The sequence below is a fragment of the Cydia splendana genome, chromosome 2 (assembly GCF_910591565.1).
Source record: "Cydia splendana chromosome 2, ilCydSple1.2, whole genome shotgun sequence".
Lineage (NCBI taxonomy): Eukaryota > Metazoa > Arthropoda > Insecta > Lepidoptera > Tortricidae > Cydia > Cydia splendana.
The window spans coordinates 4,547,198-4,559,395 of NC_085961.1; the positions used below are offsets into that span (position 1 = coordinate 4,547,198).

The following is a 12,198-nucleotide window of genomic DNA, read 5'->3' on the forward strand; positions in this document are numbered from 1 at the left end:
CGAAAAATTCACCGATGACAGTTTCAAATACGGCCGATTAGATTCCGATTTTTTTAATCAGTTTTTCGAGATTTTAGACTTGATCCCATAGTAAAAGTCGTTCAGTATTGACCTCGCCGAGTATGGCTATAGGACACAGCTTAAAAAACCGAAACGCTTAGAGCATTTAGTAACTGGAGATGTCATCGCTGTCATTTTCTTTACGAAACAGTCTGCCGATTTTTGCGGGGGAGGGGACGTCAAATGTATTGCTATTTCTACATGATTTGTACGTAACGTACAAATAGCAATGTCAGCCAATTGTGCAAGTTTTTCGGCAGAGGGGTAAGCTCTTAATGGGCACTCCAGTTATTAAATGCTCTAAGCCGAAACTCGACTTGCCTGTAAGCACCCCCGTTCTATTTCTTTACCCACTCGATTCTGTAGAGTAGTCGTAGTGCACCCGCTTCTTTCATTTCCTATTGCTTCGTAGAGCTGATGGCAACTACTGCGTAAAATTAGCATATTCACGTTCGCTTCCAGGGCCATCGGGGATCGGGAGACGAAGAGGCAGGAGCATATATACGAGCTGATATTGACTGAGAAGCACCATTGCCTTACGATAAGGCTGATGCAAAAGGTAACGTTTATGTGTAAGAACCCCCAACAAAGTGTACAATCTGGTCAACATCGCAGGAAATGGTCAAATGAGGACATGACTGACCGTTGTGAATATCGTTAGGGATAGGCTATGCCAGCAGTAAACAAGCTAACTGCACAGAAATAGCATGAAAATATTACGATTTTTTTAGCGACATTCTTACACAAATTGACTAAGTCCCACGGTAAGCTCAAGAAAGCTTGTGTTGTGGGTACTCAGACAACGATATATATAATATACAAATACTTAAATACATAGAAAACATCTATGACTCAGGAACAAATATAATATCTGTGATCAGCACACAAATAAATGCCCTTACCGGGATTCGAACCCAGACCAACTATACCTACTTTGTTACTATTACATTTTCTATAAAATTAAAGTGACCTCAGGGGTTTATCATCAGAAAGTGATCTGTTAAGTTAAACAAATCCTAACGAATATATTTTTGTAGATGTTCGCAGAAGGCATGCTCCGATTCCCCGGCATAAGCTCAGCTCAAGTATCCCGAATGTTCCCCTGCGTAGAAGAACTATGGACGTTACACGCGGCCCTACTATCCCGGCTACGAGCGAGGCAACGAGCGTCGGCGCAAATCGCTTCTGTAGCTGATATCCTAGCTGACACCTTCGCTGCTCCGGCCAGGCACCGACTAAAGGCTGCTTATGGTAAGATAAGCCTCATAACTTAGGTTTTATCTCTATGTATAGTTACTATGGACGTTACACGCGGCCTTACTGTCTCGGCTACGAGCGAGGCAACGAGCGTCGGCGCAGATAGCGTCGGTGGCTGATATACTGGCTGACACCTTCGCTGCTCCGGCCAGGCACCGACTAAAGGCTGCTTATGGTATAAAAACCTTAATATCTTAGGCGATGCCTATTATACGTAGAAGAACGAGGTAACATTGTTATCTTAACTATGACTGAGGCAGCGAGCGTCAGCGCAAATAGCTTCTGTGGCTGATATCCTGGCTGACACCTTCGCTGCGCCGGCCAGGCACTTGACTAAAGGCCGCTTACAGTAACAGCTTCTGCCCGTAACTCTGTACATTGCATCCGTGAATCAAGCGTACCGTACCTAGGCAATCAAATTACCACAGAGATAGTTCCAACACTTTGCACTGAAATTTAGTGTACTTGGTGTTTAATAAATAGTGATCTTGGTATCCGCTAGCTGAAGTGGTTGCACGGAGCGGGTGAGAATGTTAAAATAGTAAGATCCAGTTTAAAATAGTATGAGCCAGTCAGGCGGGGATGCTTGCGACGGATTTATTGTGCACTCGTTCCGTGCACCCGTGCCAGCTAGCCGACGCCCTATAGCCGCCGCCAAGTTAAAGAGCCACAATGTTCTATACAACAGAATCGGTGATCTGGTACACATTCAACTAAATTTATCCCTCAGGTGAATTCTGTTCCCGACATCGCGACGCCGTGGACGTGTTCAAGGAGTGCTGCGCGCGGGAGCCCCGGCTAGCGCGGTTCATACGCAAGTGCCAACAGAACCCTTTACTTAGGAAGAAGGTATGAAAACATACTCATATTTTACGATACATCATTTCTTATACTTTTCAGGTATTTTTTGACAACGCTTGGCCGTCTATTATACCCACATTATACCTAACACATTCAACAAATAATCCTAAGACTTAATTAGTTTATTGATTAAGTGTAAGGTATTTATACGAAAAAGAAATGAGTGTATACAACATGTGGTAGGTAACTGAATGTTCAACTTTTGATAACTAAAGTGATCGCATATGTCGAGGCGTACAGCGACATCTACTACGAAGCAAGAATTTGTCTTAAACTTTACACATCTTAGGGTGGTATTCCACCCATCCAATTTCTTTATCCAATGTGGGTTGCGTCTCACATTTTGCTTAATGAGAGAGTGAGATACAGTGACATTGGACAAACCTTTAAGACTCAATGAATTTTGGGTATTTTAGACGACATTATTAATGTTAGGCCATCGATAATGGATAACACATTCACATATTACGGACTTACTTAGTAATCAACAATTTTCTATGGCAGGGTGTCCCAGAGTGCGTGTTGTTCGTGGCACAGAGGCTCACCAAATATCCACTGCTACTGGAACCATTACTGAAGACGGCGGGAGATGATATTAACGAGAGAGAGCTCCTGCAGAAGGCGCTTTGTGGCGTTAAGGTAAACCTTTTTTTAATTTAATCTAGGCTAAGTAAAGGAAAATTGGAATTTACTGTCGTGCGAGGCTCAAAATCGCTGACTTGCGATTACGAATACGAGCCTGACGCTCTAAAAGTAGTTCAAGTTTAGTAATTTGGAAGTTGACGTTGCGTCGTACATATATCTTTGATAATGATATTTAATTACTTTGATTTATTTTGAAACAGGAAATTTTAGTAGACGTGGACAACCAAGTGGCAGCGAAAGAGCGAGAAGACAGAAAGCTGGAGATCTACCACCGAATCGACGCGAAGTCGTTCGCCAACTTCCGCGGGCGCAAGTTTAAGAAGAGCGACATACTGCAAGGGAACAGGATTCTTAAGTAAGCGCTGTTAGAGTTCAAATTAGAATAACGACTTCTACTGAACTAATTGAAACCTTGTATGTAAGTTAAATATTTTATTTTAAATGAGTATTTCTTTCAGGTTCGAAGGGGTAGCGACGTTAATGCAGGGTCGCAGCAAAATGCAGACGCTCCTAGTGATCGTACTGACTGATGTCCTGTTCTTTCTGCATGACAATAACAACAAATACACCTTCTTCACACCTGACAATAAGGTAATTGTTATAAATTTATAATTCATATGTTTCAGGCGAAAAATGATACCTGTCACATTACATTTCTCTCATTTCCACGTTGCACTCGACCAATGTCGCCAAACCATAAAAAATGAACTCAATTTATTTGGCCCTTGTAAGCAATGTTTTAATACCTCATACTAAAATGCCATTCTGAATGGCTAATTTATTACCCAATCATCTTACTTTTATAAGTACCTTTTATTGTACTAAAATGACATAGAGTCTATAATATCTACGCTGACTCTGCGCCAAGGATTACTCGTAGCTACGTATGAAATATTCGACTTTTTTACAGACTGGAGTGGTATCGCTAGTAAAACTGCTAGTTCGCGAGAAGGCAGGCGCCGAGGGTCGGGGGCTGTACCTGATCTGCAGCGGGCCCGCCGAGCCCGAGATGTTCGAGCTGCGGGTACACCGGCCCAAGGACATCCATGCGTGGATACACAATATCAGGTGCGTGCGTATTAGAACCGGTTGTACAAAAGTTTGCTTGTGGGTCTGCTAGTATTCGGGCTGGGCAACAGTCCAGGCGAGCCTGAACACAAGTAACAATGAATCTATACTCTGGCACGGCAACCTTGTCAGTGGCAAATTTAAAAAACGTAAGCGCGAATAGTTGACTGTGCATAGAAAATTTGATGTTCTGGCCTTTTTCTACAGACAAGTTGGCTGTATTTCAGTATAAAATGTACTACACCGAGGTGTTTGACTTCGCTGTGCTCGTTCAACGATAATGCTATATAATATTTAAAACTTTTGAACACATACTAACGCACATTTATAGACGGGTCTATCGCGAATTTATTTTGTTACCTTTATTTACCGACGTCTCTACACAGGTTTCACTCTAATGCTATATTGCCCAGGTTGGCGGTATCGCAGTGCCCGTCGGAGGTGGAGGACACGGAGGGCGCGCACGCGTCCGCCGAGGAGCGCCAGCGCGCGCTCGACGCCCGCCACGAGAGCATAAGACTGATCACTGGTGAGTGCGATACGTAGCTTTATTACATGGGGAATAAGGTTCAAAATTATTTGAGCTAAATTAGGGACTTATGCAAATGCAAACTAACAAAGCATTCAGGGTTCAGTTGGAAATAAAGTTCCACTTTTAATGGCCTATGAGTGCACAAGCGCTCTTACGGCTCGGCCACGACATTGCGCGACTGGTGGTGGCGGCGGCGGCAATCATAGGTTGGATCGAGACACAGCGATCGGACCTTTCGTTCCCACCATGGTTGCCGTCGCCTCCACCGCCGGTCACGCAAAGTCGTGGCCGAGCCGTTACGTAGCTTCATTTTGGGAAAAATAGTACGAATTGAAATGGCCGAGAGAGTTGTCTTTAAACAGTTAAAAAAAGTTTTTATTCCCAGAGGTCATATGCAATTATTTCATTGATTACTGATGAGTCCATCGCAGAATATGTAAAGTACTTAGACCTCGCCATCTGTAAATTAATTTACAAGAATTTCCTTCAAACCGTGATACCTCCTCCTACCTGGATTACCTGGAGATAATGCATTTAATGCCTCTTTATAGTTAAAACAGTCTTAATTTCGTTTATATATTTCTACCATTGACTTATATTTTACTTCGTTAATACGGGCCTTTGAATTCGAACCAATCGTGCAGTCTAACGTCACAACGCAATTGGTAGATGAGTTCGCATCACGCGCGCGATTGGTGTATTAGACTGCACGATTGGCTCAAATTCGTGAGTGACACCACTGAACTGGCACCATTCTTAGTAGGTACAGTGCCCGTAAGGCCCGTTTTTACGAAGTAATATAAAAATTTTACCTTCCAATAAAATTGATATTATGTTTCCTGAGACGTCCGAGGTGTTTATTGAGAGAGTTACGCCGCAGTCGGCCGATAGATGCCGCTAGCGTCTATGTAGTCGCTCCGCCTGACGCCGTGACGTAGATTCCGCTTCCCCACCTGCAAACAGAGCTGCACGCGCGCCTCGCTTCGCCGCCATTACATTGTTGAGGAGAAGTACCGTCGGTATAAAACGGGCTACCAGGAAGACATTACTTTCACCTCGGACGTCTCAGGAAACATAATATCAATTTTATTGGAAGGTAAAATTTTTATATTATGTGTTCCGTTCTACGTCCGAGGTGTTTATTGAGACCTGTTTATTATCTCCTGGTGGCGAATCAGCGGGCGCGCGAGCGATAGGGCTACACTTACTGGCTAGGAAAATAATACATACGCATAGTATTTGTAACATACATATGTAATCGCAGTAACTCAATATAATTATGTATTATAGGTAATTGGTAAATAATGTAACCCTAGGTTAGAATCAAACTTTAAATAAATTTGACAGAGACTTCTCAGTTGAGTTCGCGTCCGATCCGCGGATATCCCGGTGGTAGAAACGTCTAAAGGTAGATTCGTTTTGCCAATTAGCTTTAGCTAAAATATCATTGATTGGATATTTTTCCAGCCAGTTTAAGGATGATACCGCGGATCGAAAGCTACCCGGAGTTGATTCAATACCAGCCTCTGCTAAGAGACGTTTAAGCCAACCTCCAATCATCGTGGGCGAGGCAGGCTTGGATGGGGCTCTGGTTGATACAAATAAGTTAGAGCAGTGTTCCCTGACATTTTCTGTAATTTTAATAAGTTGACGTATCCAGAATACTGGGCTTATATTCTGTTCCGGTGCTTCTAGTAGAGTCCAATCAGACTGTTGATAAGACCCATTATCAGATTTAGAGCCGAATTTTGGACGCAAAGTAATAGATTGAAGGTTATCTATGTAATATTCCCCGCTAGAGTGTAGCAGGGTAAGGTCGTGGACCCTGCGACCCGATGCTAGTAGTAAAAGAGCGGCAGTTCTTCTAGATACGTCGTACAAGCTATTCAAGTCAGGACTAGTATTTTTAAGGTATTTTATTAGATGTCTCGCGTCCCAAACTGGTGGTTTAGGAGGCGGTGGTCTCGCTACCGATATTGCTTTTAAAATATTCTTAATCAGGGCGTTTGAGGAAAGCTTAGAGTCCGATAATGGTTCACACACAGCACTTATAACGGATTTATGAACTAGTATCGTCCGGTAAGCTAACTTATCTGTTAAAAATAGATGTGCGAGATACCTTGCTACATCATTGGGCGGAGGTACCTGGCAGTTGATCTGGTTTTTGGTACACCACGATGACCATTTTTTCCATATGGGTGTATAAGTTTTTATTGTAGAAGCACGCCAATGGGACATCAGTAGGTTTTTCTCCTGGTCCGACCAGCCCGGTGTCACAGCATCCCACCCGAAAGGAGCCAGGCCTCGATGCTTAAGTCGTTGACTTGTGGAGGAGGGCGGTTCGTCGATGTGTCTACTAGGACCGTCCGAAGATTGTGGACTTTCAATGGTCGCTTGACAGCTCTCTTCTTTAGGTCTGGTCTCCAGAAAGGTCTGTTCCACTTGGGTGCTATCACGATGAACAGGCCCGACGCGGTGTTGAGGTGATGTAGAACGCGAGGCAGGAGGCTGGGAGGTGGAAATATCCACGCCAGGTCGTAGTGCCAGTAGTTGCTGAATGCGTCGTGATAGCAGGCGTTCGAGTCGAGCGAATCGATTGAAACATACCGTGGCACGACGTGAGCGCTCTCGGAGGCGAAGAGGTCGATGGACGGGGTACCCCAGCGCGCGAAGATTTTCTCCGTGGCTTCTGGGCGCAGGTGCCATTCGGTTACGAAGTGTCCCCTTGACAGTCCGTCGGCCTCGGGGTTGTACCGACCTGGTAGGTAGTAAGGGGCCAGATTGACCCGTAGGCGGTCCGCTAGCGTTAGAAGTTTTCGCGTCAGCTGTAGGAGAGGAAGAGACTTGGTCCCGCCTTCGTTTTTTATGTATGCTACAACGGTCCGGTTGTCCGTCTGTAGCACCACCCGGGAATTCCTTAAGTTTTGGCTTTCTATTGACAGCGCAGCGAATACTGCGTATAGCTCTTTGAGGTTGCTGTGCCAATTCTTCTGTTGGTGGCTCCACGGACCGCATAACGGCTTTCCGTTGACGACTGCTCCCCACTGGTGGTCCGATGCGTCCGTGACTATAAAGTTCGTCGTTCTTACCTCCTCGTGAATGTGGGTCTGTTGAGTTGCGTTGTCGATCCACCATTGGAGATCCTGCCGAACTGCAGGCGGAAGACGAGGAGGGAGGTGACACGGGGCTTTCCGTAGCTGTCCGAGATATTGTTGGAGACTGCGACAGTGTAGCCTTCCTCTGTGGACCACGAAGTTCGCGAAGTTGAGACGGCCCAGGATACGTTGGGTCTTCTTCACCGTGAGCGACTCGGCAGCAAGACAGGCCTGCAGGTCGCGACGCAGAGCGCTTACTTTCTTTGCTGGCAGAGACCGGGAGTTGAATCGCGTGTTCCACGTGATGCCTAGGAACTCTATGATCTGAGTGGGTATCATGACGGACTTCTGGTAATTTATTTGCCAGCCCAAATTTATTAGGGTTGATTTGGCAATCAATACCTGCTCTAGAAGGGATTTCTTCGACTGGTTCGCTATTAGGAAATCGTCTAGGTAGACTACTACGCGAAGGCCACACGATCTCAGGAAGTGCGCTATCCAATTTGATAAGGTCGCGAATATTTTCGGAGCTACAGATATTCCGAACGGGAGACATGTCATCTGCATCAGCCGACCTTGATAGCTTATACGAAGGAAGCATCTGTGTTGATCTAGAATAGGGACATGGTAGTATGCTTGGCTCAAGTCGAATTTGGCTAACCAGTCTCCGGTTTGTAGAAAGTTGTGCATGTGACAATGATTGAATAGTCTGAAGTGGGACGTTCTCATATACTGGTTCAGGGATTTTAGATTGAAAATAGTTCTTACTTTTCCGTTGCTCTTCCGCAGCAGGAAGAGGGGTGAAATGTAGCTGGGGGTGAGCGGAGCATGCTCTAGGACCCCCTCCCGGGTCATGTTTTCTATCTCTTCTGTCATTTGAGGAGATTCCGGAGTGCGAAACTTGTGAAGGACATCTAGTGTAGGTAAAATCAACGGGGGTTTTTTGATAAATGGGATTCGTACCGATGAAATCAAATCTAGAATTATATTCGGAGCTTTTAATTTTCTCCAACTGTTTCGGAAGTGTTGCAAACAACCAGCTGAAAATTCTCGGAAGTCATCTCCTGCGACGAGTGTCGCGGCGTCTCGAGCTATCTCCTCCCGACCCCTTCCTTTTAGACCCGGAGTCTCGAGCTTTTTTATGCGCGGCGGGCTTTTTGTCCGATTTTTGTTTATTAGCAGTGCGGCGAAAGGCCTTGTCTTTGGGGGACGGAGCCTGAGCAGGGGAGCGCTGGCGAGCGAAGGAGTTATGCGAGGGTTGTTTTCCCACCTTATCGATGCCACCGATCTTCTGCACGTATGCTGACAGCTTCTCCGGATTGAAGATGTATTCGTATGTAGGAGGGATCTTGTCTATGTCTTCTCTTACGTATTTATCCTTGATCGATCGCAGTAAATCAAACCTTCGCTCCGCTATGGCTTCGGCTCGCTTCCCGGAGACTATTTGTAAGATATCGTGAGAGATTACCTTGTAATTTGATTCATTGTCGAATAGGTCTTTGAGTTTATTATAGAGTGCGCCGGGCGATCCAGATTCCGGCGTGCCAGACCACTCGATTAAATTTTGTAGAGCCTCGTTGAGCGCTTCATTTTGCGCGATTACCGCATTGGAGAGCGCCGCGAAGCTTCGCTCCGATTGGGTCGCACGCGAGCCTCGCGAAGTCGAGGGACCCTCAAATCGACGCAGCTCCTCGTTGATCAACACCTCGGTGAAGCCCGGGGACGCTATGTACTTCTTCTGAGTGTCCGCGTAACGTACCGCTTTCCATTCTGGGCAGTCGAGGCGCGATAGAGCACAGCTCCTCGCGAGCCGTTCCGCATTCGCCTTGGCAACGAGGGGCTCCTTGATCGAGACCGAGAGATCAGCGATCTGCTCGTGTTGTGTCGCAGCTACCGGCACGGGCGCGCGCGCGCCAATCGGGACCACGCGGACCGGGAGCGCCGGCATCGTGCCGCGCGGGACCGCGGCCGGCGGCGGCGCGGAGGACAGGATCAGCGTAGTCGCCGGCGTCGTCATGGTGGACGGTAGCATATAAGTCAGCGGCGGCGTAGCCGCGGACTGAGCGTGGGTGGTAGGTGGCGCCATCGTAGCGGTAGACACCGTCGCGGCTGGCGGTGCCGTCGTGGCGGCCGTCACCGTGGGAGGCGCCGGGCCCGGCGCGGCCGGCGTCGGCGGCGCCACGGGCGGGGGCGGTATTCCTTTACTAGACTCGAACACTTGGGTGGCTAAAATGTCATTGAGCTGGCTCACCAGTTGGTTCGAAAGGAATTCAAACCTCCTTTCCAGTCCCGAGGTCGTTGACCGCCGCGAAGCGCTGCTGGGAGCGCGGCTCCGCTCGCGCCGCCGCGCGGGCTCCGCCGCCCGCGTGCCGGAGCGCCAGCTCCGGCTGCGCGCACGTCGGTAGTCCTCCTCCGAGCTGGACCCCGAGCGCCGCGCTCGCTGCTGCCGGCGCGATGACCTCGAAGCGCGATCTCTCTCCTCGGACGCGGAGCGACTTGCGTTACCGCTCATCATGAAAATATTTAACTGTATTAGAAAACACTAGTTAAAAACTGGCGCATTTCCTACTTTAATCTCGGAAATGCGAGTAGATTTACGTAAAAACTGACTAACGGTAACAATTTAAGCAGTCATGGAAAATTTCGTAAAAAAAAAGTGGGTAGATTTGAAAAACGTTGTTCAAAGTTTCCGTTCACAAGATCGCTAAAAGGACTAAAAGGAGCCTCTGGTGAAATAAAACATATTTAGAACGAACAGGTTTTGGATCGGAAATTTTTAACTAAATGTTTATAAAATTTAACGAATCCGAACGTTGTAGGCCACTTTAGATAAACGAATAACTTGAACGGAAGTTCTAATAACCACTATAGATAGATAGAAATTAAATGAATTAACTTTTCACGTAACCATGCTGCAAAAAAATACCAACGAATTATACGGACCTTCGGCTAAGACGGTCGACGCAACAATGAAATGGCGGCGAAGCGAGGCGCGCGTGCAGCTCTGTTTGCAGGTGGGGAAGCGGAATCTACGTCACGGCGTCAGGCGGAGCGACTACATAGACGCTAGCGGCATCTATCGGCCGACTGCGGCGTAACTCTCTCAATAAACACCTCGGACGTAGAACGGAACACATAATATATAAGTCAATGATTTCAACTTTGTATTTAATACGATATGCGATTTTGTAACTATTCTTCATTGTATACCTAACAGTAGACGTAGTTTTCCGACAATGTAGAATAGCAATTAGTTTTTGAATTTCACTGCTTACGTATACATTTTATTGGACAGATGAGACTCCATGGTGGCAAATAGAAGGTGATTTAAAAAATCTAGATGGTTGCATGAATGCATGACAGATGTACAGATCTTCCTCTCAGTACCTCCATATAAGATTTCTCTTATTAATTGAACACGTCAAATTAAGTAGGTATTAAAAGTAACAAGTTAGTTGGACCAAGCTAAGTAGGCAGCGATTTTGATAGCACAGACTGTGCATGTGTTATTTTAATAGTCATAATTTCAATTTCGAGTTTGTCGTTTCAAATAACACTTGCACAGTCTGTGCTATCAAAATCGCTGCAGACTTAGCTTGGTCTAACTCTAGAAACATCGTGTTTAACCTTGAGACGACTGTTAATCTTCTGTTCTAGCGTTTCCTGGCCTAGCGCCAGGGTCCGCTTTCCTGCTCAGTCTTAATATGCCATAAAATTATATATAGTTAGGTCATTTATAAACAGTTGTTTATCTCTGCGAAATATTCTTTTCATACAATTGTACTTAAGAGTCCTAAATGAAAAGAAATATGTTTGACTAAGTACATGATAAAAAAAGAACAATGCTTATACGGAGGTACATCTACCTATATTCTGTTTTAGTTTATTTAATACTATTTTCGTTCGAAATAGCATTGTAAAACAGATGTATTATATTAGAACCTCATTTTAGATAGTATGTACAAGGTATGTCTTAGAGTATTAGAAACCAAATAGATAATATGATTTATTACCAAATACATTTTTGAGCCGTGGTATTGTCTGAGTAGCTATATCGTTTATTGTATATTCAAAGTTATGTGTAACTTTTAAATTCCATTTCCTGCTTGTTAAATGTGGATAAAATTTGAAACAAAGTACATATCTGCAGAAATATATATATATAATAGATACTGAAATATTACTTAGGAAATAATTCTTTGAATTTGTAGTCCTGAATACCTGATAGATTCACCATCATATTTCTAGCATAGTTTATATGTAAAATTATTACGTTATGTGCAATTTATTATTAAGTAACTTATTACGTTATATGCAATACAAAAATGTAATAGTTTTTTTGTGGTATGAGTGTTCCGCTTCCAAACTTACTGAAAATCTAACGAATGTTAGAAGGCAAGTCGTACATGCTAAAATTTAATTTAATGTCTGGCTAAAATCAAATGCTACACCTTTAAATAATCAAGCAGTTTTAGTACATAATTTATTTATTTTTAATAAAATATATTCGCTTATTAATATTCACACAAAATAACTAGATATTGGTTTCTTTGTCTATGCTAAGGCTTAAATTATTTAATCCTAATTATTTTCTCGTTGAAAACGGCAGCAGAAATGTGTCTTTCCATCAGAGAAGGGTCCTTACGCTTCATGTGCAATGAGGACCTTTCTATCAGAATT

At 44.8% G+C, this 12,198-nt stretch overlaps 1 protein-coding gene across 1 annotated transcript in view; it reads left to right on the top strand.

Annotated features, from left to right (window-relative positions):
- LOC134800761 (rho guanine nucleotide exchange factor 18) overlaps nucleotides 1–12,198 on the top strand; it is a 70,547-nt gene that overhangs the window by 36,851 nt on the left and 21,498 nt on the right. Inside the window, exons 16-23 of the mRNA XM_063773309.1 lie at nucleotides 523–619; nucleotides 1,098–1,311; nucleotides 2,048–2,166; nucleotides 2,683–2,817; nucleotides 3,024–3,178; nucleotides 3,282–3,414; nucleotides 3,734–3,891; nucleotides 4,305–4,420. Of these exons, the coding sequence (XP_063629379.1) occupies nucleotides 523–619; nucleotides 1,098–1,311; nucleotides 2,048–2,166; nucleotides 2,683–2,817; nucleotides 3,024–3,178; nucleotides 3,282–3,414; nucleotides 3,734–3,891; nucleotides 4,305–4,420 (1,127 nt within the window). The remainder of the gene's footprint in view (nucleotides 1–522; nucleotides 620–1,097; nucleotides 1,312–2,047; nucleotides 2,167–2,682; nucleotides 2,818–3,023; nucleotides 3,179–3,281; nucleotides 3,415–3,733; nucleotides 3,892–4,304; nucleotides 4,421–12,198) is intronic.